Source organism: Chiloscyllium plagiosum, chromosome 4 (genome assembly GCF_004010195.1).
Source record: "Chiloscyllium plagiosum isolate BGI_BamShark_2017 chromosome 4, ASM401019v2, whole genome shotgun sequence".
Classification (NCBI taxonomy): domain Eukaryota; kingdom Metazoa; phylum Chordata; class Chondrichthyes; order Orectolobiformes; family Hemiscylliidae; genus Chiloscyllium; species Chiloscyllium plagiosum.
This window is the reverse complement of record NC_057713.1, coordinates 107,722,642-107,747,364: the sequence shown is the minus strand read 5'-3', so window position 1 is coordinate 107,747,364 and position 24,723 is coordinate 107,722,642. Positions and strand designations below refer to the sequence as shown.

At 40.9% G+C, this 24,723-nt stretch overlaps 1 protein-coding gene across 26 annotated transcripts in view; it reads right to left on the bottom strand.

The window, feature by feature from the left end:
* The window catches only part of clasp2 (cytoplasmic linker associated protein 2), a 320,784-nt gene that overhangs the window by 254,860 nt on the left and 41,201 nt on the right, over positions 1-24,723 (bottom strand). For all 26 annotated transcript variants that reach the window (XM_043688884.1, XM_043688883.1, XM_043688861.1 and 23 more), the window contains exon 7: positions 17,874-17,944. In XM_043688884.1, the coding sequence (XP_043544819.1) occupies positions 17,874-17,944 (71 nt within the window). The remainder of the gene's footprint in view (positions 1-17,873; positions 17,945-24,723) is intronic.

The window sequence follows — 24,723 nt, the reverse complement described above, 5'->3', positions numbered from 1 at the left end:
AAATGTTTGAACTCTGAATGGTTGAATGCAGTAGTGTGCACAATGCATTTCATTCTCTAACTAATACTCAGATTTGAATCATGGTAAGGCAATGGTACTTCCAGGCTTTGAAATTAGTGAATAAAGATGACAGCACAGGTAGACACTTGGAACAGTCACAGTCACATCAAAACTATTACTGAAACATAACTTAACGGAGGGATGTTAATGGCTGTTGGGAAAGCATATGATTACGAGAATGTAAAAGTAAAGATTTGGACATTACTGGTTTGCAAAGGATTTATCATGCAATTAAGTAAGAGATTCAATGAAACTAAGGACTATTTGCTATTTATAATGAAAAATTACTTTGGAAATCAGTGTCCAGCAAAGTTTTTAAGTGCTGTGTTGGATGTGGAATTTTGTTGCTTTAAATTTTGGCCAACAGAACTGGCAAAGTCTAACACATCTATGTTGCCATTGCCGAGCAATGGCCTGTGGACTGAGGAAGCTGTCAGCAGTTGAAGAAGAAGTTTGTAAGGATCAACAGTACATTTTTCTCATTGCCTTAAAATTAGAGCTTGGAGCTGAAAGCAGTTTTCTCAGTATTTCACTCAGGGAAATAGGTTTAAAAAAATGAAGTTTCAAACAATAGAAATGCTAAACGGGAATCTAAAATAGAGTCTGAAGAGTTCCCATTGTTCTACGACGATCACCTATAAGCCCATCTCATCAACCGGAATTAAAAGGAACTGAGAGAAGTCAACATATTTGAATCATCTGAATTCTTCCTTTTCTGACAGTTTTTTTTTGCCTATTTTTTTCTCCTCATCGATAATGGTTCTGCCGTCGTTAATATCTTTGTCTTGTCTGTGAAAAAAAACTGTATGCATTAGTCACTGATTTCCAATCAGAATAGCACACACTTATCCCCACTCTTTGCTTCCTGTCAGTCAACCACTCTTATCAATGCTAATACTCTACCCCTAAACATCATGCATACCTCAATAATGAGAGGTCACGCTTTCAAGGCGAGAGGTGGAAAGTTTAAGGGGGATACATGCGGGAAGTACTTCACACAGAGGGTGGTGGGCATTTGGAACGCATTGCTAGTAGAGGTGGTAGAGGCAGGCACAGTAGATTCATTTAATCTGGATAAATACAGAAGTAGATGGGAAGTAGAGAGATATAGATGCTTAGGAATTGACCGACAGATTAAGACAGTACATTTGGATCGGCTCAGGCTTGGAGGACTGAAGGGCCTGTTCCTGGGCTGTAAATTTTCTTATTTTATGCAACAACCTCACATGCAGCACCTTGACAAAGGCCTTTGGAAATCTAGGTACACCACATCCATTGGGTCCCCTTTTTCTACCTTGCTTAAAATGTCTTCAGAGAATTCCAAAATATTTATAAAGCATGAACTGCCCTTCATGAACTCATGCTGCATCTGTACAATGGGACAATTTCTTTCAAGATGCCTTGCTATTTCTTCCTTGATAATAGACTCAAGCATCTTTCCAACTACAGAGGTTAAGCTCACTGATCTATAGTTCCCCATCTTTTGTCTACTTCCCTTTTTAAAACTTCACATTTTCTATTTTTCAATCTGTTGGGACTGCCCCAGAGTATAGCAAATTCTGGAAAATTACTGCAAATCCACCTGCTATTTCACCCATCACTTAGTACCCTGGGATGCATTCATTAGGGCCAAGAGACTGATCAATCCTAAGCTCCATTAGCTTACGCAACACTAATTTTTCCGCAATAATAGTTGTTTCCATATCCTCACCTACCTTTGTCTCTTCGTCACTGGCGTGTTATTAGTATCCTCCACTGTGAAGACCAATGCAAAGTACCTGTTCAATGCCTCAGCCATTTCATCATATCTCATAATTAATTGCCCCTTCTCATCCTCTAAAGGGCCAACATTTACTTTAGCCACAATTCTTCATTTTATATTTTATAGAAATTTTTGCTGTCTGCTTTTATATTCTGCACTAGTTTTTTTCTCATATTCTACCTTACTTTTTTTTTAAACAACTCTTTTTGTAGCTTTCTGTTGACCTTTAAAGTTTTCCCAATCTTCTAGATTCCTGCTGTTCTTGGCCACTTTGTATGCCTTCTCTTTTACTTTAATAGCCTGCCTTATTCCTTAGACACCCATGGCAGATTACCCCTCCTCTTACAATCCTTCCTTCTCACCAGAGAATTCTTTGAAGGTCCTCCACTGCTTGCCAACTGTAGCACCATAAAGTCTCTGTTTCCCGTCTACTTTAGCCAGGTCCTCCCTCATTCTATCATAGTCGCCCTTAGTCAAGCACATAACCCTGGTATTGGATTTTTTTATCTTCACACTATCCAGTTGTATTTTAAATTCAACCACACTTTGATCACTCCTTCCAAGAGAATCCATGACAATGAGGTCATTAATTATTCCTGTCTCATTACAGAGGACCAGATCTAGGATAACTTGCTCCCTCGTCGATTCCATAACACGCTGTTCAAGAGAACTATCACGAATACACCCAACAAACTCCTCCTCAAGGCTACCTTGACCGAGCTGGTTCGACCAATCTACATGCAAATTAAAATCTCACATGATAAGTGCTAAACCATTTTTGTAGGCATTCGTTATTTCCTTGTTTATTGCCCACCCCAATGTGATGTTATTATTTGGTGCCTATAGACTACACCTATCACTGACGTTTTCTTCTTTGAATTCCCAATTTCCACCGAAACATATTCAATATCATGCTCCATAGAACCTATATAATCTCTCAGCACTGCCCTGATGTCGTCCTTGAATATTACAGCTACACCACCTCCCATGCATTACTGTCTGTCCTTCCGAATAGTTTGGTACCCCTGGATATTTAATTCCCAGTCATGACCATTCTGCAACCATGTCTCAGTGATGGCGAGCAAATCATATTCATTCGCAATGATTTGTGCCGTTGACTCGTCAACCTTGTTAAGATGGGAAGCACTCAAAGAGGATATCCGAGGAATGTATTTATTCTAATCTCTCTATCGTGAAAGTGATTCAATTAATCTAGGACTCACATGTCAAAGAACATATAGAGCAGAAAATGCCAAAATAGGGAAGCCTATGCTAAAAAATGAGATCTCAATACTGTAAGAAATCCTCAAGAAAAACAGAAACTGTCAAGAAAACTTGGAAAGCAAAGAGAGGGTTTGAAAAATATTGATAAGTAAAATTAAGGAAAACCTAAAAATATTCTATCAATGCACACAGGAGAAAAAAAAACAGCTAGGGCCAATAAAAAACTACAATGTTGGATCGGGATGCAGAAGTCATGGATGTGCCTATTCCAATCCACAGGTGGGAGATGATTTATCGAACATCTCGATGTTTTCAAACTTCTATCCAACCTCGGTCATAGTGTCCAACTCAGAGGTAACAACTGTGCATGTGCTCAATCTCAATTACCTCTCCAAAACACATTTAAAAATGGGTCTTTTGCAAATTATTGTGTTCTCAGAATGTCAAGAGAATAAAGCACAAAACAGCAAAGGAACAGGCCCTACAGCCCACCAAGCCTGCGCTGACAAATGACACCTTTTTAAAACTTAAAATCTTTTGTCTCTATGTGGTCACATCCGTCTAAACAGGCAGGCAATATCGGTCAAGATACCTCTTAAATGTTGCTACTGTACCTGCTTTTACCACCTCCTCTGGCAGCGCATTCCAGGTGATTATTACCCTCTGTATAAAAATCATACTTGCCTCTCACATATCCCTTAAACTATCACACTTTTAGCTTAAACCTACATCCCTTAGTAATTGACATTTGTATCCTGAGAAAAAGATTCTGACTATCCATGCCTTGATACAAAGGAACCTCGATTATCAGAATATCAGATTATCCAAAGAGGACCTCAAGGTCCCAATAGAAACATTACGTCAAGGAGCTGTTTCAACCCTGAATGTGTCTTTCGTTTACAGGTACAATGATTAAAAACAAACTCGGCTCACTGAAATGCTGCCATACAGAGTCCTGGGCAGTGTGCTATTTGGAGACTTACCCCACAAAGGCAGCAGCAATCCTATTGTTGGTGTACAGTCCAGCTGCCCTGGGGGGAGGAGGGGGAAATTAAAAAAAAATTCGGATGGTGGGTGGGGATGTAGGTTGGGCGCGGGAGCCGATAGGGTTCAGGACAAGCAGGGGCTTGGTGGGAGCGGGTTTCCTGAACGGGGAGCAGACTTCACAGAGAACTCTGAGCCCAGAGGAAATCAACTAACCGAATAATCAATTATCTGAACGAAATAGTGCCCGCCTATATCGTTCGGATAATCGAGGTTCCTCTATAATGAGTTTTGAGGAGATTTGTAGCTCAGGTTGAGGCTCTGGATGTAACTTTGCTCACTGAGCTGAAAGGATGGTTTTTAGATATTTTGTCACCATACTCGGGATCATTAATGAGCCTCCAGTGAAGCACTAGTGTTATGACCCGCTTTCTATTTATCTGTTTAGGGTTCCTTGGATTGGTGTTGTCATTTCCTGTAGTGATGTCATTTCCTGTTCTTTTTCTGAGACGGTGGTAAATGGGGTCCAAGGCAACATGTTTGTTGATAAAGTTCCGGTTGGAAAGCCATGCTTCTAGGAATTCTCATGAGTGTCTCTGTTTGGCTTGTCCCAGGATGGATGTGTTGTCCCAGTCAAAAGTGGTGTCCTTCCTCATCTGTATTTAAGGATACTAGTGATAGTGGGTCATGTCTTTTTGTGGCTAATTATTGTTCATGTTTCCTGGTGGCTAGTTTTCTGCCTGTTTGTTCAATGTAGTGTTTGTTACAGTTCTTGCAATGCATTTTGTAAATGAGGTTTGTTTTGCTTGTTGTCTGTATAGGGTCTTTCAAGTTCATTAGTTGCTGTTTTAGTGTGTTGATGGGTTTATGGGCTACCAAGATGCCAAGAAGTCTGAGTAGTCTGTAAGTTATTTCTGAGGTGCCTTTGATATCGGGGAGTGTGTCTCGGGTTTCTGAACACATTTTGTCTACTTGTTCTGGTTTGTTACTGAGAAAAATCGACGGACTGGTTTCATTGGGCAAGTGTTCCTTTTGATTTCGCTGTATAGGTGAGTTTCCTCTTCTCTTCGTAGTTCCTCTGTGCTGCAGTGTGTTGTGTCTCGTTGAAATAATGTTCTAATGCAGCTTCATTTGTGGGTGTTGGGATGATTCCTTCTATAGTTCAGTATTTGATCCATATGTGTTGTTTTCCTGTAGAAGCTGGCTTGAAGTTCCCCATTGGCTGTTCGCTGTACTGTGACATCAAGGAATAGCAGTGTGTTGTTGTTTTCCTCCTCTTTAGTGAATTTTATGCCAGTAAGGGTATTATTGATGGTATTCGGTTTCCTCTAATATGTTCTGTTTAGTGATGACAAAGGTGCCATCCACGTAGCGAATCCAAAGTTTGGGCTGGATGGTTAGCAGAACTATATGTTCGAGGCTTCTGAACTTTTTTCGAGTAGGGCTGTGATTCAGTTCGAGTTGTGGGTCAGGTCTATTGCCACCTGTTGGCAAATGTCGGTATCTACAAACAGTGCATTCACTTTCTCAATGTAGTCGCTTTGGTTTAAAATGACTGTCAAGCGTCCTTTGTCTGCAGGAAGGATAACGATGTTTTTATCTTTTTTGAGTCCTTCTAGTGCTTTCCTTTCTTGTGCATTGACTGTGTTTCCTTCCTTTGCCCTGCTTAATATTGGTGCGACTGCCTGTCTGATGGTTTGCTGGGTTTCTTCTGTGAATTTGTGGTCTTTCACTGTTTTGCTAATGCTGCTAAGAAATCTTTGTCCGCATCCTGGAAGTTGTAACTTAATCCTCTTACCAAGACAGCTTTGTCAGTGTCTGTTAAGGGTTGGTCAGCTAAGTTATTTGATCCATTCTTCTAGATTGTCTACGTTGTTATTTTCTGTGAGTTTGTCGAGTTTTTTCTGCAGGTCTAGATTTTTCAGTTTTTGTGTTTATTGTTGTCTAATGTCTATGGCTCGTTCTACTGTGTCGATCCATTTATGGTCTGTTGCATTAGTGAGTTTTTTTGGCGCAAAATTTCCTGGTTGTAATAATGGAATCTGTTGTGGGCATTGCTAATCATTTCTCGAAGCATTCTGCGGCCGTTTTGCTCTGCTATTCTTTTTGCTAGAGGGGTGTTAAGGGGAAGTTTGTATTTAAGACATTTAGGTAGTACCTGTTTCCTCAGGCATTCGTGCAGGAAGTATACAAACCCACCAACACACTAAAACAGCAGCCAATGAACTTAAAAGACCCTGCGCAGATAACAAGCAAAACGAACGTCGTTTACAAAATAGCTTGCAAGAACTGTGACAAACAGGCAGAAAACTAGCCACCAGGATACATGAACGTCAACTAGCCACAAACAGACATGACCCACTATCACCAGTATCCTTACATACAAATGAGGGAGTACACCACTTTGACTGGGACAACACATCCATCCTGGGATAAGCCAAACAGAGACACACACAAGAATTCAGAGAAGCATGGCATTCTAACTGGTACTCTACCAACAAGCACGTTGACTTGGACGCCATTTACCACACTCTGAGAAAAAGAACAGGAAATGACAGCACCACAGGAAATGAGACCACTAACCCAAGGAAACTTAAATAGATAAATCGAAACAGGTCATAACACCAGTGCTTCACTGGAGGCTCATTGATGATATTACCAAGTATGGTGACAAAATGTCTGAAAACAAACCTTCCAGTTCAGCGAGTAAACTTACATTCACAATGCCTTTCTAACTTTGAAACTTCCTCTGCCAACAAACTCTGACAGCTCGATGCTAAGAAAAGGACATAAGATATTGGAGGAAAAGTATGCTATTTGCTCATCAGGATTGCTCTGCTATTAAATGGTATAATGGCTGATCTGATAATTCTCAACTCCATTTTCCCACCTTCACCCATGAACCCTGATTTCCTTACTGATTGAAAATCTATCTACCTCAGCCTGGAACCTACTTAGCAACCTAGCCACAACAGCTCTCCTTTGTAGAATTCCCTAGATTGACTACCTTCTCAGAAAAAAAAATCCTCATCTCTGTCTTGAACGCACCTTCCTCAGTTTATATCTTCTAGTCCTCGACTCTCACACAAGGGGGAACAATCTCTCTGCATTTTCCCTGTCGAGCTCTTTAATAATCCAACAGGTTTCATTAAAGCCTCCTCTCATTCCTCCCATCTCCAAAGCATACAAGCCCAACTTAAACAACTTCTCCTCATAAGGAAATCCCTCCATACCTGGAAGCAACCAAATTAACCTTCTTTGAGCTGCTTCCAATGTTGGTATTTCTTTCCTTCGATAAGGGGACTAAAATAATTCACAGTACTTCAGAGATGTGGTTTGACTCATGCTGGATTTGGATGCTAGCTCTTTGTGATTAGTGGACAAGGACTTCCAAATCCCTCTGTGCTGTCATTTTCTCAGTCATTCTTCATTAAAATAATGGTCAACTCCTATATTCTTTACGATTGCATGGTATTTGTGTGGCATAAACATTGTTTGCCACTTGTCAACTCCAACCTAAATGTTTTCCAGGTCTTGCTGCATATGCTTCAGTATGAGGAGTTGCAAATGCTGCTGAATATTGTGCAGAGAACATCCCCACTTCTGAGATGATTAATCTGAAACAACTACAATTATCTTCCCTCCTTCAGGGCATGACTACAACAGCAGAGAACTTTCCCATGATTCCCATTGACTCCTCTCCGACTAAGGCTCTCTGACACCAAAATCAAATTGTGCCTTCAATATCAAAAGCGGTCACTTTCCTTTTGTCTCTGGAGTTCAGCTCTTCTATCTACTTTTGGAACAAAACTGTAATGAAGTTAGCAGCTGGGTGGCCCTTGTGGGAACCAAACTGACCTAGTCATTTTTTTGCAAGTATCAATTGACAGCACTGTTGATGACCCCATCCATCATTTCATAGATATTCACAAGAGTAGATTGATAGGGCAGTAATTGGTTGGGTTAGGTTTGTGTCCTTTTTTGAGCACAGAACATATCTAGGAAATTCTCCATGTTATTGGGTATATGGCAGTGCTGTAACTTGACCGGAACCGGAAAAAACATATTTTCTACATCCTCCTTGTTAGAACACCTCAGAATCTTATAAGTTTCAACCAAGTCATCTCTTACCCTTCGAACTCAAGCCAAAATATGCCAGGACCATCAAAACATTCCTCAAAAGACAAACCATTAATTCAAGGTACTAGTCTAGTAAACCTGCTTTGAACTGCTTCCAAACACATTCTATATTCTAATTCCCTGAAATTTGATACTCCCTTTGTACTGTTCTAATGCAATTAAAAATTAATAGGGCCATCCCTAACCTTTTTCTAGCATCAAGTCCTGCAGTTGGCATTGCAATGAAGCAGTCTGGGAAGAGAGTACTGCAGTCAGCATCATAATGAAGCAGTCCAAGAAGACAGTCCTGCAGTCAGATTCACAGTGAGGCAGTATGGAATGGGTCCTGCAGTCATAATTGCAGTGAAACAGTAAAGAGTGTCCTGCAGTTAGTTTTTGTTGAGAAATTATAACATCACAAAGTCAAAATGTTCATTTGCTGTTATTGCCAAGGAAGGATTTGCAGGCAGGAAACTCAAAACAAACATCAGATCAAAACCTAATACAGATGTTTGCAACTTTAGGAGTGACTATTTGTTAATTGGTCTCAGTCAACTCTATTCTCACGTTCTAACATAGTATGTTGTATTGGTGGTGAAATTAATATAAGTAAGTGAATAATATCATTAAATAATTGATTTAAAAAATTTAAGTAAGTAAGAATGGCAGTGTAGGTAATGTGTCAAAGCTGCAGTAGTTAGAGCTCAAGGATACCCTTGTGAGCCAGGGCAAACATCCGCAATAGCTGAACCAAAGCTGCTCAATCAGAGTTTAAGAGGTAAATGTAAACTACAGACATTGCTTTGGGAGAGATAAAATTACGTGAATTCTTTGCACCACGATGCAGTCAGACCACTTAGAAGAGGGCGTTCTGATATGGTCATTAATAGGAGGTGTGATTGCAAATGAAACAGGTAAAGGGACCCAGAGGACGAGAGCAGGGGCTGTGGCAGGGATTAAATGACTATGGCACTGTGGTACAAGAAAACATTCAAGTGGAGGAGCCAAAAGGAATGTAGTGGTCTTAGGGAACTGCATAGTCAAGGGGATTGACACTGTCCTCTACAGCAAAGAGAATGAGTCCAAACAGCCATATTTTCTAACTGGTGCCAGGGTTCAGGATATCTGCTCCGGGTTGGAGAAGAGATATAGTTAGAGGGCATGAAGCCAGTTGGCAGGGTTCATGTAGGCATCAAAGACGAAAGCAGAAGGAGGACAGAATTTCTGCATTGCCAGCGTGAGGAGCTAAGCATCAAATTAAGCAGAATCTCAAACGTAATAATCTCTGTACTATTATAAGCGGAGGCAAATTAGTAGAAGGTAAAGAAAGTTAGACAGGTATGTGTGGCTGAAAGACTGGTGTCAGAAGTGGGTTCCAGTTCATGGGACACTGGCACTAATACTGGGGAACATGGGATCTGTACCACAGGGACAATCTACACCTAAACTATACTAACGTTCTTGCAAAACACATGACTGGGGAACTAAAGTTGGTTTTAAACTAAATAGTGGGGACAAGGGACAAAATTTGAGAAATTGCTGTGAAGAGTGGGAAATAGACTACAGAGAAAGGAATTAATGTGGGAAAGGATAACAGACACAGACTTGAAGGTATAGAGAATGCTGATCTAAGACCAAGTCAGCAGACAAGATCATAAATTACAAAACTGATAAAAGGATAAAACTCAAGGCACTGTATTTGAATGCACCTAGCATTCAAAACAGATGAACTAGAAGTATAAACTAAGATAAATAAGCATGATCATAATCTAGTGGGCATTACTGGAGATGGAACTGCAGAATGTCCTATATTGGGACCTGAATATTGAAGGGTATATGACATTTAGGAAGGACAGAAAGCTAGGAAAGGGTGGAGGAGTGACTGTTATTTGAAGATAATGTTTGCACGACAGAGGGATCAACAAGATTTAGGAAACCGGGATATTGGGGATTGATGAGGAATGGTAAAGTCAAGAGGTCACTTGAGAGTTGTGTACAGGCCTCCAAACAGTAACGACAGAAGGACAGGCTCTTCAACAAGAAATAATGGGAGTTTGTCAAAAGCATACAGTAATTATCATGGTGGATTTTAACAGACATGTAGACTGGAAAAATCAGATAGGAGAAAGTAGTTAAAATGAGCAACTCATTTTGGACAACATCTTAGAAAAGTAAATAATGGCACCAACTTGATGTAGGAGATGTTGAAATCTGTACTGTAAACAGAAAATGCTGGAGATCATCACAGGTCAGGCAACATCCATGTAGAGAAAGCAAGCTAACATTGAGTCTAGATGACACAACATCTGCTGAAGTGTCATCTAGATGTGGAACATTAGCTTGAATTCTCTCCATAGATGCTGTCTGATTCGCTGTAATCTCCAGCATTTTGTGTTTTTAGGACTATAACTTGACCTGATTTTAATCCACGAGATAGGATTAATTACTGACTTCACACTGAAAGTACCTCTGAGAAGCAGTGACCATAATGTGGTAGAATTTTATTTAAACGTTAAGGGAGAGAAGTCTGAGCCCAAGAGGAGTTTTTAATTTAAACAAGGGCAATTATGAGGGTGTGAACCCACAACCAACAAAACTGCAGAGACAATTTTGGTGAAGGGACAAGTCAATGGAGGTGTAGTAGCAAAGATTTAAGGGGATATTCTAGGAAACAAGAACTACCAGGCCAACAAATGAGATATATTCTAAGGGACAGACATGCCATCTGTGGTTAACATCCTTTGAAGAAGTAATTTGATAGATACTTTAGATAAGGGGAAACCAGTGATGTATTGTACAGAGGAACCTCGATTATCCGGCATTTGATTATCCATTATCAGATTACCCGGCAAGATCGAATGGTCCTGATGCTCAGCTAAACTATGTCATCCGGCATTTCATTAACCCAACAAAATACTACCTCCAGTGTCCTTCGGATAACTGAGGTTCCTCTGTACTTAAATTTACAGAAGGCATTTTATGAGGTGCCACATTAAAAGGTTACTACAGAAAATGAACGCTCATACCGTTGAGTGAACATGTTGGAATGGAGAAAAGATTGGCTAACAGGAATCAGAGAGTAACAATGAACTCTTCAGGCTGGCAGGTCGTCGCCGGTGGTGTGTCACAGGGGTTGGTGTTGGGGCCTCAGCTTCTTCCAATTTTTATACATGATTTGAATGAAGCGACTGAAGGTATAGCAGATAAATCTGCTGATGACACAAAAATAGGTAGGAAAGTGATTTGTGAAGAGCATGTAAGGAGCTTAAAAGGGATGGAGATAGATTAAGTGAATGGGTAATGAACTAGCAAATGGAGTATAATGTGGGAAAGTGTGAATTTGTCCATTTTGGGAGAAAATTATCTTAATGGTGAGAGAATGCAGAACCTGAGCTGCCTGGGGGCATAGAAAAGGTGAAGAGCAAAGGTCCTTCGGGTGGATGAGGTAAAAACTTGGGGAAAAGATTCAAAAGGACCCGAGGGGCCAGCTTTTTCCACAGTGTGTGGAATGAACTGCCAGAGGAAGTGGCAGATGTAGGCATAGTTACAATGTTTAAAAGACATACATGAATAGGAAAGGTTTAGAGGGATATGGTCCAAGTGTAGGCAAGTGGGACTAGTTTAGTTTGAGAAACTTGATCAGCATGGATAAGTTGGACTAAAGGATCTATTTCTGTTCTGTCTAATTTTATGTATCGCAGGAAATTGTTATAGAAGGTTAGTGTGCAAGTAATCCAGAAAGCTAATAGAATGGTAACCTCAACCACTGTGGGAAATTGAACCCATGCTATCGGCATCACACTTCATTGCAAATTAGCTGTGCAACCAACTGAGCTAACGGACCCCTACATACTGAAGTGTTTGTGTCGAAGTTCTTCCGAACATCACACTTGAACGGTCTGGCCTTAATTCTCATACTAAGTCCCCTAGTTGTAGAAGTTTAAAAATGCAGGGCAGATCTTAAAGAAACGTATAAAATTCTAACAAGACTAAACAGAATAAATGCACGAACAATGTTCCCAATGACTGGAGAGTCTAGAACTGGGGATGAGAATCAATGGTAAACCATTTAGGATTGAGACAAGAAATTTCTTCACCGAGACAGTGATAAGCCTGTGGAATACACTGCGACAGAAAGGCCAAAACATTGAATGATTTTAAGAAAGAGTTAGGTATAAGGCTAAAAAGGATCAAATAGTACGGGAAGAAAGCAGGAACAGGTACCAAGTTGGATGTTCATGCTGAATGGTGATGCAGGCAGATGTTGAAAAATGTGGTGCTGGAAAAACACAGCAGGTCAGGCAGCATCCGAGGAGGAGAATCGACGTTTCGGGCATAAGTCCTTCTTCAGGAATGGCGATGCAGGCACAAAGGGCCAAACAGTGTACTCCTGCTCCTATTTTCTACGGACCTGACCAGGTGGCTGTAGAAAGGATGTTTTATTTTGTGAGAGAATCAAGAACTAGGGGTCATAATTTATGGCAGAGATAAGGAAAATAAATTCTCTTGAGTCTTTGGAATTCCATTCCTCAAAAGGCAGTGAATCTGTAGACATTTTTAAATAAGAGTTAAATAGATTCTTGATTACTGAGAGGATGAAAAATTATTGTAGGTATGCAGGAATGTAGAGCTTAGTTTAAAATCAGATCAGCCACGAGCTTATTAAATGGCGAAACAGGTTCAAAAGGCCAAGGGGCAGACTCTTATTCCACAACAAAAAGAGAAATTGCTGGAGAAACTCATCAGGTCTGGCAGCATCTGTAGAGAGAAAGCAAGGTTAACATTTTGGGTCCAGTGACCCTTCTTCAGAATGGATTGTGACAAATTCTTATTCCTTGCTGTTTTGTCATGTGTTCTTTACCCCTCAAGATTCAAGGCCAATCTATGTCATCCTGCAGCCATCAGATCATACATATTTTTCTATCTATATTAACAGCTAAATTGTTTTGGACCAAGGTTTTCATGCATTCAAATACACAGCTTTGACTTCTGTCCTTTGACATATTCATAACATTATCTGTTGATATACTTTTAAATAGTTACTATCTATCTTGTCATAGTTCATCACTCCCCATATTACTATTGCTGATCTAATTGAGTTAGTTACTAGATCATGGATTGAACTGATTAAGCTTCTCAAAACCTACCGAGTTGGAAGGGAAGCCAATTGAGGAGGAAAATGACAATGCAACGCCTAGTATCAATTACACATATCAGACAAACTACAGAGGAACCTCGATTATCCAAATATCAATTATCCGAAAATCGGATTATCCAAAGGAGATCTTGAGGTCCCGATGGAAATATTACATCAAAGACATGTTTCCAACAGTGATCGCACCTTTTGTTTATGGTGATTAAACAGGCACGGTCTCCAAATGACTGACTGCTTGCCCTCTCTCCCTCCCCACACTTTCCCTGGAGTTCTACACAGGGGTGTACCCTAAATCCCACTTCCCCACATAATCTCTCCAACATTGTTGTTCAGGGCAAAAGTGGAACCTGTCAAAATGTTGCAGTAAAAAGTTGCATGTGTGGCTGTGCACGCGCTATTTGGTGACCTACCCCACAAAGGCAACGACAGCAGCAGCAGCAGTCTTGTTGTTGGTGTACAGTCCAGCTGTTTCAGAGAGGGTGTGGGTGGCAGTATTGGACGGGGTTGCGGGCGGCGGGAGGTGATGCACAGGGTTGGGGGCGGGGCGGTGTTGCATGGGGTTGGGGGCAGAAGGATTGCACGGGGTGGGGGCGGGGGTGGTGTTGCACAGGGTGGGCGGTGTTGCACGGTGTTTGGGGGGGGGGGGGGGGCGCATGCAATATGCTGCTGCAGTCTCCTGAACGGGAAGCAAAAAACTCCAAGCCCCAGAGGAAAGGCATTTAAATCAATTAACCGAATAATTGATTATCAGAATGAAATAGTGCCCGCCCTTCACATTTGGGTAATTGGAGGTTCCCCTGTATATCCTGTTCCCCAAGGGGACCAAACTGAAATTCACAAGGATGGTATGCAAGTGTGGCCATACTAATTAAACAAACAATCCTAAGAATATTCTCAATATACAACAAAATTATCATTGCTGCACACAAAATGACAGAGATTGAGATTCACACTTGTCATTTTGTCTAACAAAATACAATGAAACAATTTTTTTTCAGGAAACATGATGGACAAATTTTAAGTTGAATGGTCACTAAATTTGTAATACATCTCTTTTATATACACTGGGCTCTATAACAATCATTACACTTTAAAAGTAATCAATTGTGTGAAGTACTACGAAATAGTAAGTTTGCAGATGACAACAAATTTGGACAGCGCAAGAGGTTACCTCAGAATACAACGGGATCTTGATAAGGTGGGTCAATGGGCCCACGAGTGTCAAATGGAGTTTAGTTTAGATAAATGTGAGGTGCTGCACTTTGGAAAGTCAAATCAGGGCAGGACTTATACACTTAATGGTAAGGTCCCAGGGAGTGCTGTTGACCTTGGAGTGCAAGTTCATAGTTACTTGAATGTAGAGTCCCAGGTTAACAAGATGGTGAAGGAAGTGTTTGGTATGCTTGCCTTTACTGGTCAGTGCATTGAGTATAGGAGTTGGGAGGTTGTTTTGCAGCTGTACAGGACATTGGTTAGGCCACATTTGGAATATTGCGTAATTCTGGTCTTCCTCCTATGGGAAGGATGTTGTGAAACTTGAGAGGGTTCAGAGAAGATTTACAAAGATGTTGCCAAGGTTTGAGGATTTGAGCCATGGGGAGAGGCTGAGTAGGCTGGGGCTATTTTCCCTGGAGCGTCAAAGGCTGAGGGGTGACTTATAGAGGTATATAAAATCATGAGGGGAATGGATAATGAGGGGAATGGATAGGGTGAATAGACAAGATATGGCCAAGTCCAAAACTAGAGCGCATAGGTTTAAGGTGAGAAGGGAAAGATTTAAAAGTGACCTGGGAGCAACTTTTTCACACAAAGGTTATTATGTGTATGGAATGAGCTGCCAGAGGAAGTGATGTAAGGCTGCTACAATTACAACATTTAAAAGGCATCTGGACAGGTACATGAATATGAAGAGTTTAGAGGGATATGGGCCAAATACTGGCAAATGGGACTAGATTAATTTAGAATATCTGATTGGCAAGGATGAGTTGGACTAAAGGGTCTGTTTCCATGCTGTACAGCTCTATGATCCAAACGTTTCAAAATAAGATACTCCAAAAAGGGAAAAAAAACACTGGTAGGATGGATATCAAAATACTAGTCACTTCTAAATTAGCCTACTTATGTTGATATATTCCATGCAATGCATCAAGTTTCGTTAAAAAATAGACAATTCCAATGTAATAAAGGTTTGATTAAGATATTCCTATAGCAAAGTCCTCAGAAATTTAAATATGTATAAAAATGCAATGCTGTGCTTTTATGGAAGTTTGCTCATTGACCTGGAAGGTTCGTTTTCAGATATTTCGTCACCGTACTAGGTAACGTCAGTGAGCCTCTGGTGAAGCACTGGTGTTATGACCCACTTCCTGTTTATGTGTTTAGGTTTTCTTGGGTTGGTGATGTCATTTCACATGGTGATGTCATTTCGCGTGATTATATCATTTCCTATTCTTTTTCTTTTAGAGGGTGGCAAATGGGGTCCAATTCAATGTGTTTTTTTGATGGAGTTCCAGTTGGAATGCCATACTTCCAGGAATTCTTGTCCATGTCTGTTTGACATGTCCCAGGATGGATGTATTGTCCCAGTTGAAGTGGTGTCCTTCCTCATCTGTATGTAAGGATACTAGTGATAGTGGGTCATGTCTTTTTGTGGCTAGTTTTCGGCCTGTTTGTTCAATGTACTGTTTGTTACAGTTCTTGAATGTCATTTACAAAATGCGTTACATTTTGCTTGTTGGCTGTATAGAGTCTTTCAAGTTCATTAGCTGCTATTTCAGTGCGTTGGTGGACTACCATGATGCCAAGAAGTCTGAGTAGTCTGGCAGTCATTTCTGAGATGTCTTTGATATAGGGGAGTGGTTAATGTTTCTGGATGGTTTTTTGTCTGCTTGTTTGGGTTTGCTGTTCAGAAATCGGAGCGGTGTTTTCATTGGGTACCCGTTCTTTTTGATTACGCTGTATAGCTGATTTTCTTCTAATGTTCGTAGTTCCTCTGTGCTGCAGTGTGTGGTGCCTCGTTGAAACAATGTTCTAATTCAGCTTCGTTTGTGGGTTTTGGGATGCTTGCTTCTATAGTTCAGTATTTGGTCCGTATGTGTTGTTTTCCCCTAATCGCTGGTTTGAAGTTCTCCATTGGCTGTTCACTCTACCGTGACGTCTAGGAATAACAGTTTGCCGTTGCTTTCCTCCTGTTGTGAGTTTTATGCCACGAAGGATGACAGAACCAAAAAATACATGATCCACTATCACTGGTATCCTTACAGACAGGTGAGGAAGGACACCACTTCAACTGGGACAACACATCCAACCTAGGTCAAGCCAAACAGAGACACGCACGAGAATTCCTAGAAGCATGCATTCCAAACAGAATTCTACCAACAAGCACGTTGACATGGATCCCATTTACCAACCCCTGAGAAAAAGAACAGGAAATGACATCACCAACCCAAGGAAGCCTCAACAAATAAATAACACCAGTGCTTCACCAGAGGCTCACTGATTATGTTACCTAGTATGGTGACGAAACATCTGAAAACCAGCTCAGCGAGCAAGCTTACATCCAGAACCTCAACCTAAGCTTTTATATTTACACAAGAACAAATATGATGCAATATCAGTTCAGAGACTGAGGTACAGAATTTTACACAACTGGCATGAAAATGCTACACCACAAGCCAAATTTTCTCATCTCTGGATTGTTGTGAGAAGTCTTGACACACTGACCTGTGTGCAAATTGCCAGCGAAGCTTCAAATTTCAATGGTAATTCCACTACTCTCCAGGATCCTCTGATAATATCTCCAACACTGAACGATATTCACCCAGGAAATGTTAAGACAGATTAAATTCTTATCTAACTCCAAGATAACTAAACCTAATCTGCCTCAACCGTTTCATCCACAGCCTCCCCATCAAAGGCCAAGCCTCCACTTCCCAAACGTACCCAAAATGAGCCTCTAATTTAGAAGGAGGTGATGTCCTAGTGGTATTATCACTGGACTGTTAAACCAGAGACCCAAACAATGTTATGGAGACATGGGTTCAAATCCTGCCACAGCAGATGGTGGAACATTAATTCAAAACAAAAAATCTGGAATTAAGATTCTAATGATGACCACAAATCCACTGTCAATTGTCAGGAAAAACCCATCTGGTTCATTTATGTCCTTTAAAGGAAATCTGTCATCCTTGCCTGGTCTGACCTACATACGACTCCAGACCCACAGCAATATGATTGACTCTTAACTGCCCTCTGGGCAATTAATGTTGCCTAACCTCATCTTGTGAATGAATTAAATAATATCCAGTTCCTTTAAACCTCAACCTACTCACCTCACTTACCCTACCAGTTCCCGAATGAATACACACTGTACATTTCTGGGAAAGTCAGGCTTGGTGAGTGCAGAACAATATGTAGAAATGTATCAGGTGAGGGCAATCATGAGTCCAGCGGCAATCTAAGGATCAATGATGTTGCTTGGAAATTACCACTTTTTTCAAATGTTCATTCAATCATTATTTTACACAAATCCAAAACTAACAATTAGCACAACATAGTCTATATACTTACCATGGCTGAAACACAAAACCATGTTCCCAGATTTCTGCACTTCATCAAACTTTCCAAACAGTGTTTGCAATCTAAAAGTATAAATTAAGTCACATTAGTACGTGCACACAATAACTTCTAATATTTAAGAGAAAACAATAAAACAAAAAGGTACGTAGTTTAAAAAAAAGACAATAATAATCAATAGTCTCCTTTGAAAATCTTCAATGAAATGCAATTAGTATCTCATCTGGACAAGTGAATATGATGACATAAGTGTACTTCAAACCTCTAACTGAAAAAGAAATACTGGAAGCAGTCTTCCAAGGATTCTTTGGAGCACATGTTACAGCCTTCTTCACACACTCGCAAGTTAGGAAAAAAAGAATCTTGAAACGTGAACAACCAGCCTTGTAATTAATCGATCAAGAGTTTTCTTATTTTTAACTTTCATATTTGCTACTGATTTAGAATAATTTACCATTACACACAGCTTCATTTTTAAACAGACGTAGTGGGAAAAGCAAAAACAAAATGAATTGGCACAAGAATGTCAGGAAGCCTATACCTATCCAATTAAAAATGCAGAGTAAATCCTATGCATCCATGAAATCACGAATCATGAACTTGCCTCTCTGCATCAAAAAATAACAACAAAAATCAACACCCCTGGTGAAACTTGCACACCTGCAATTTTTAAACTCTTTTAAACTAGTTCTACACTTGCAAATTTCATCATTCATGAGTATTCTCAGGAGCAGAACCTTTGCAGATACGGAAGAATGACTACATTCAGATTCTTAAATCACAAAGGGAATTGATCAGAAACAGGAAAAGGGTTAACAAAACTATATAAATGCAAAGATTACCACCAAGTGTTGTAAACCAGTATTCCACCAACAATCTCAAAATTAAATAGGACAAATTTTATGTTGAAGGATGGAGATTGGAAACAGCAACTCATCAAAAAATTAGATCTGACAAATTCAGACTATCGATGCCAAATGTAAACTTACATACAAAGAAGTTAACAATTTACACACACAGCAATAAATTGTTTCAGCACCTGTATTTCAGAAGTTAAATCAAATTAATACCATCACTTAACCTCATGCCCATTCCAATCAAAAAAATGCATCTGACTTAAAGGTTTAGAGGCACTGTCTGACAATTTTATTAGTCTTTTGAAGAGTTAACAAGCAAGATAGGCAAGGGAGTTGGTAGACATATTTAGATTTCCAAAAAGCATTTGATAAGGGACCTCACATAAGTCTACTTAGTAAGAGGCTATGGTATTGGATTTAGATTGGATAGAGGATCGGTTAACTAAGGAAAACAGCTGAGTAAAGGGAAAGTTTTCTGAATGGGAAGCTGTAAATAGTGGAATATCAAGGAATCAGTGGTGAAGCGATAATGATATATTAAATAGATAATGACTTGGATGACAGAAGTGAATGTCCTATCACTAGGTTTGGAAATGACATAACATAAGAAGCGAGGATAAGACAGTGAGCATAGAGAGGGATATACACAGGCTAAGTGACCATAAAGTTATAAGATGTTATGAGGATCTGAAACGTGAATACAGGCAGAGGTAACTAGCTGTTGTCAGGAACAACTACTCAACAGATGTTCTTAATAACTTAGGTGGCAATGAGGAAGTTAAAATGCCACAGAGGGGTCAGTTCCATGCTTTGCTCCTCTTTCAGGACACTCTGGGGACTCAAGGGTTAAACATCTCCCTGTCAAAGGAATTACTGCAGTATCAACTGAAGGCCTGTACTCTTACAATCCAGACAGAACAGCTCAGTATAAAATGCCTCCCGTTCCCATTGTCTCACTTCCCCTTCATATTAGTATAGGTATTTGAATCCCCCATTTACTGAAGGGGAACCCATCTGCCTTAATCTCTTCCCATCAACACAATCATAAACAATATGATAATCAGTTTCTGTAATCCATTCACGTTATCACAGAACATTGACATTCATCAAGCTTTGTAAATTCATAATTACCTACTTTAAACTACATAATGACAATCGTCCATGTGACTGATATACACTTATACAATTCCTATAAAATATACTGTGTGTGTGTGTAAGGCAAAGATTTGTGAAGAACAGCCACTACAAGTAGACACACAGCTACTTTAGAGACACTATGAATCTCTTGCCGACTGTCCGATAATAAAGCTACTACTGTTGTATCGTCTGGATTTGTGGAACAAAGCAGACATCAATAGCAATAAAATGGCTTCTCAATGCAAATAAAATGACAAAATGGCTTCTAGGCTGCAAATTGACAATTCTGCTAAAAGCTGAATCAAACTGTTTTTAATTCTGCTATAGCTGCATCATTGACTAACCACGGTCTGCTTCAACAGAGATTCGCAGGCAATGCTCCCTTTACAGCACAGAAATAACTAGACTAGATAAGGCATTATTGGTCATCCTAACTGACCTTCAAATGCAGATGCAATGGCTCAGTTAGTGAGACAAGAGTGATCTGAGTGTTGGAAAACAAAGTTGGTTCCCAGGAAATATCACTGGACCAAGTAACTGCCAAATAAAGCAATGTCATGTATTGACTAGTAACTGAATATCCTATGTGACCATAGCCTGTACCTTTCTTTAAGAATGTATAAAAATGTCTTTGTTTTAAGCCATGTGCACAGCTCCTCTGAGGAACACGGAAGTGTATAACCTCTGTGCTTCTGGACGATCTGCGCCTGGCTGTTTGAAGAAAAGAAGAATGAAGTCGTAAAGAACCAGACCAATTGCGAGTGCTTATTGACTGATCATAGAACAGACAGACCAACACCACTCCCCTCCCCCCAGCAGAGGTCCAGCTCTTCAGTTAGAGCAGAAATCAGCCATTCATCCCATTGAGTTTACTCTGCCACTCAATTAGAGTAAGGTTGATCTGATAACTCTCAACTCCACTGTAGCGATTGGAACCAGGTGGATCTTATTGACTATGAGATCCGTAATTGGGATTGTTAACCTGGACTAATCAGGGAGTCCCAGCTGATTATTGACGACCAACTTGACACTGATTTTTTTTAAAACAAACCCACCGACTCCCACAGCTACCTCGAATACACCTCTTCCCAACCTACCTCTTGCAAAAATGCCATTCCGTATTCCTAATTCCTCCGCCTCTGCCGTATCTGCTCCCAGGAGGACCAGTTCCACCACAGATCACACCATATGGCCTCCTTATTTAGACATGATTTGGAGATGCCGGTGTTAAACTGGGGTGTACAAAGTTAAAAATCACACAACACCAGGTTATAGTCCAACAGGTTTAATTGGAAGCACACTAGCTTTCGGAGCGACGCTCCTTCATCAGGTGATTCATCCACAATCACCTGATGAAGGAGCGTCGCTCCGAAAGCTAGTGTGCTTCCAATTAAACCTGTTGGACTATAACCTGGTGTTGTGTGATTTTTAACTCCTTATTCAGAGACAGCAATTTTCCCTCCCACGTGGTTAAACATGCCCTCCAATGCATCTCGTCCACATCCCGCCCCTCCGCCCTAAAACCCCACCCCTCCAACTGTAACAATGACAGGACCCTCCTGGTGCTCACCTTCCACCCTACCAACCTTCGCACAATCCGAAGACATTTCCGCCACCTCCAAACGGATCCCACCACCAGGGATAGATTTCCCTCCCCACCCATTTCCGCAAAGACCGTTCCCTCCGTGACGACCTGGTCAGGTCCACGCCCCCCGACAACAACCCACCAGCTGTTCCTGGCACCCTCCCCTGCCACCGCAGGAATTGCAAAACCTGCGCCCACACCACCTCCCTCACCTCCATCCAAGGCCCCAAAGTAGCCTTCCACATCCATCTAAGTTTTACCTGCACATCCACCAATATCATTTATTGTATCCGTTGCTCCCGATGTGTTCTCCTCCACAGTGGGGAGACTGGACGCCTCCTAGCAGAGCGCTTAAGGGAACATCTCCAGGACACCCGCACCAATCAACCCCATCGCCGTGACCCAACATTTCAACTCCTCCTCCCACTCTGCCGAGGACATGCAGGTCCTGTGCCTCCTCCATCACCGCTCCCTCACCACCTGACGCTGGGAGGAAGAACGCCTCATCTTCTGCCTCAGAACACTTCAACCCATGGCATCAATGTGGATTGCACCAGTTTCCTCATTTCCCCTTCCCCCACCTCACCCCAGCTCCAACCTTCCAGCTCAGCACCGCCTTCATGACCTGTCCTACCTGCCTATCTTTCTTTTCATCTATCCACTCCAACCTCCTCTCTGACCTATCACCTCCATCCCCACCCCCATTCACCCATTGTACTCTACGCTACTTTCTCCCCACCCTCCTCTAAATTTATCTCTCCACCCCGCAGGCACCCTGCCTCTATTCCTGATGAAGGGCTTTGTGTGAAACATCGATTTTCCTGCTCCTCGGATGCTGCCTGACCAGCTGTGCTTTTCCAGCACCACTCTAATCTAGACTCCGATTTCCAGCCATCTGCAGTCCTTGTTTTTACCATGCTAAATTGCCCAGAGTATTTAGGGATGTGTAGGTTAGGTAGGGTAGGGTAGGGGAATGGGATTGGGTGGTGTATTCTTCGGGGGGTGGGGATGGACTTGTTGGGTCGAAGGGCCTGTTTCCACCTGTAGGGAATCAATGACCTCTTAATTATGCAAGCAGACCAGACAGACACTCAATCTTATCAGGAGTAGTAATCTGCATTTCGCACGTCCCCTGTCTCCCAGGACAGAAGCCCCTCAAACATTAGTCTACAATAGATAAAACAATGTAACACCAAAAGTAATGGAAATTTAATATATGTACAAACAGTGTTAATAGGCTCTTGTAAGAACTGTATTTCAGGATTCTATTGCTGCCGCAAACTTGTGCTACTTGTGGTTGCTGTGTAATAAAAGGCTATTTTTGCCACACACCAATTTTGGCTGTTTTTTGAACACGATTCCGCACATACGTAAATAAAGGGTGACTTCTTGATGGGATGCTGGCCTTAATACAGTTACTTCATCCACTTCTCTAACCATAATCCATGATTCCCTTACTGATTAACACAAGTTCTATCTCAGCCTTGAATATTCTTAATGACCCAGTGCCAACAGCCTTCTGCAGTAAAGAGCACTTTTACCATATCAATTCCCCTAAGAATCTTGTATATTTCAAAAAGTCACCTCGTTCTTCTATGTTCCAAGTTTGGTATCATTCTATTACCTCTCCGAAGACAGTCCCTCCTTACATAGTATCATCCTAGTGAACATTCTCTGGACTGCCTCTAATGTCAGTATATCTTTCCTTAGCTAAGGGTCCCAAAATTGTTCACAGTATTCCAACTGTGGTCTGGCTCATGCCTTGTATAGTTTTAGCAAAATCTTCCTACTAATCAATTCCACTTCCTTTAAAATAAAGGTTAACACTATTTGTCTTCCCTATAAACTGGTAAACTTGGATGCTAGTGTTTTGTGATTTATGGATGAGTACTCACAAATCCCTTTGTTTTGTAACTTTCTGCAGTGGGTCTCCATTTAAATAATATTTAGTTCTTCTACTCTTACTGCCAAAGTGCATAACCTCACATTTCGTCTGCCAAGTTTTGCCCACTCACTTAACTTGTCCATATCCTGCTGCAGAATGGGTCACCCTCATCACTTGCCTTTCTGCCGTTTTTTTGTCTTGCCCAGAAACTTGCCTACAGTCCATTCATTTTCTTTATCCAAATCACTAATATATTGTAAATAATTGTGGTCCCACCATTGATCCCTACGACACACTGCTAGTTACATGTTATGATTTGGAGCGTCGCTCCAAAAGCTAGTATGCTTCCAATTAAACCTGTTGGACTATAACCTGGTGTTGTGTGATTTTTAACTAGTTACATGTTGCCATTGTGAAAATGCTCCTTTATCCCTACTCTGTATTACATCAGTTAACCAATTCTCTATTCATGCTAATATACTATTTCCAACACTCTTTAGTAGACTGGGAGAATCAGGATGGTATTGGACCTCAAGAAAGAGACTTTGTGGAGTGCCTCAGAGATGGATTCTTAGAACAGCTGGTGCTGGAGCCGACCAGGGAGAAGGCAATTCTGGATCTGGTATTATGTAACGAACCAGAATTGGTCAGAGACCTCGAAGTGAAGGAGCCATTGGGAAGTAGTGACCATAATACATTAAGCTTCAATCTGCAATTTGAGAGGGAAAGGGTACAGTCGGAAGTGACAGTACTTCTGTTGAATAAAGGGAACTATGGAGCTATGAGGGAGGAGCTGGTCAAAGTTCAATGGTGAACTTAGCAGGGATGACCGTGGAGGTACAATGGCGGATATTTCTGTGTATAATGCAGACGTTGCAGGATCAGTTCATTCCTAAAAGGAAGAAAGATCCCAGGAGGAGGCAAGCGCGGCCGTGGCTGACGAGCGAAGTTAAGAAACATATAAAGTTAAAAGAGAAAAAGTATAACATAGCAAAGATAAGTGGGAAAACTGAGGACTGGGAAGCTTTTAAAGAGCAACAGTGGATTACTAAGAAGGAAATACGCAGAGGAAAAATGAGGTACGAAGGTAAACTGGCCAAGAATATAAAGGTGGATGGTAAAAGCTTTTTTAGATATGTGCAAGGCAAAAAAATGGTTAGGACTAAAATTGGGCCCTTGAAGACAGAAACAGGGGAATATATTATGGGGAACAAAGAAATGGCAGAAGAATTAAATGGGTACTTCAGATCTGTGTTCACTGGGAAGACACAAGCAATCTCCTTAAGGTAACAGTGGCTGAAGGACCTGAACTTAAGGGAATTTATATTTGCCAGGATTTGGTATTGGAGAAGCTGTTAGGTCTGAAGGTTGATAAGTCCC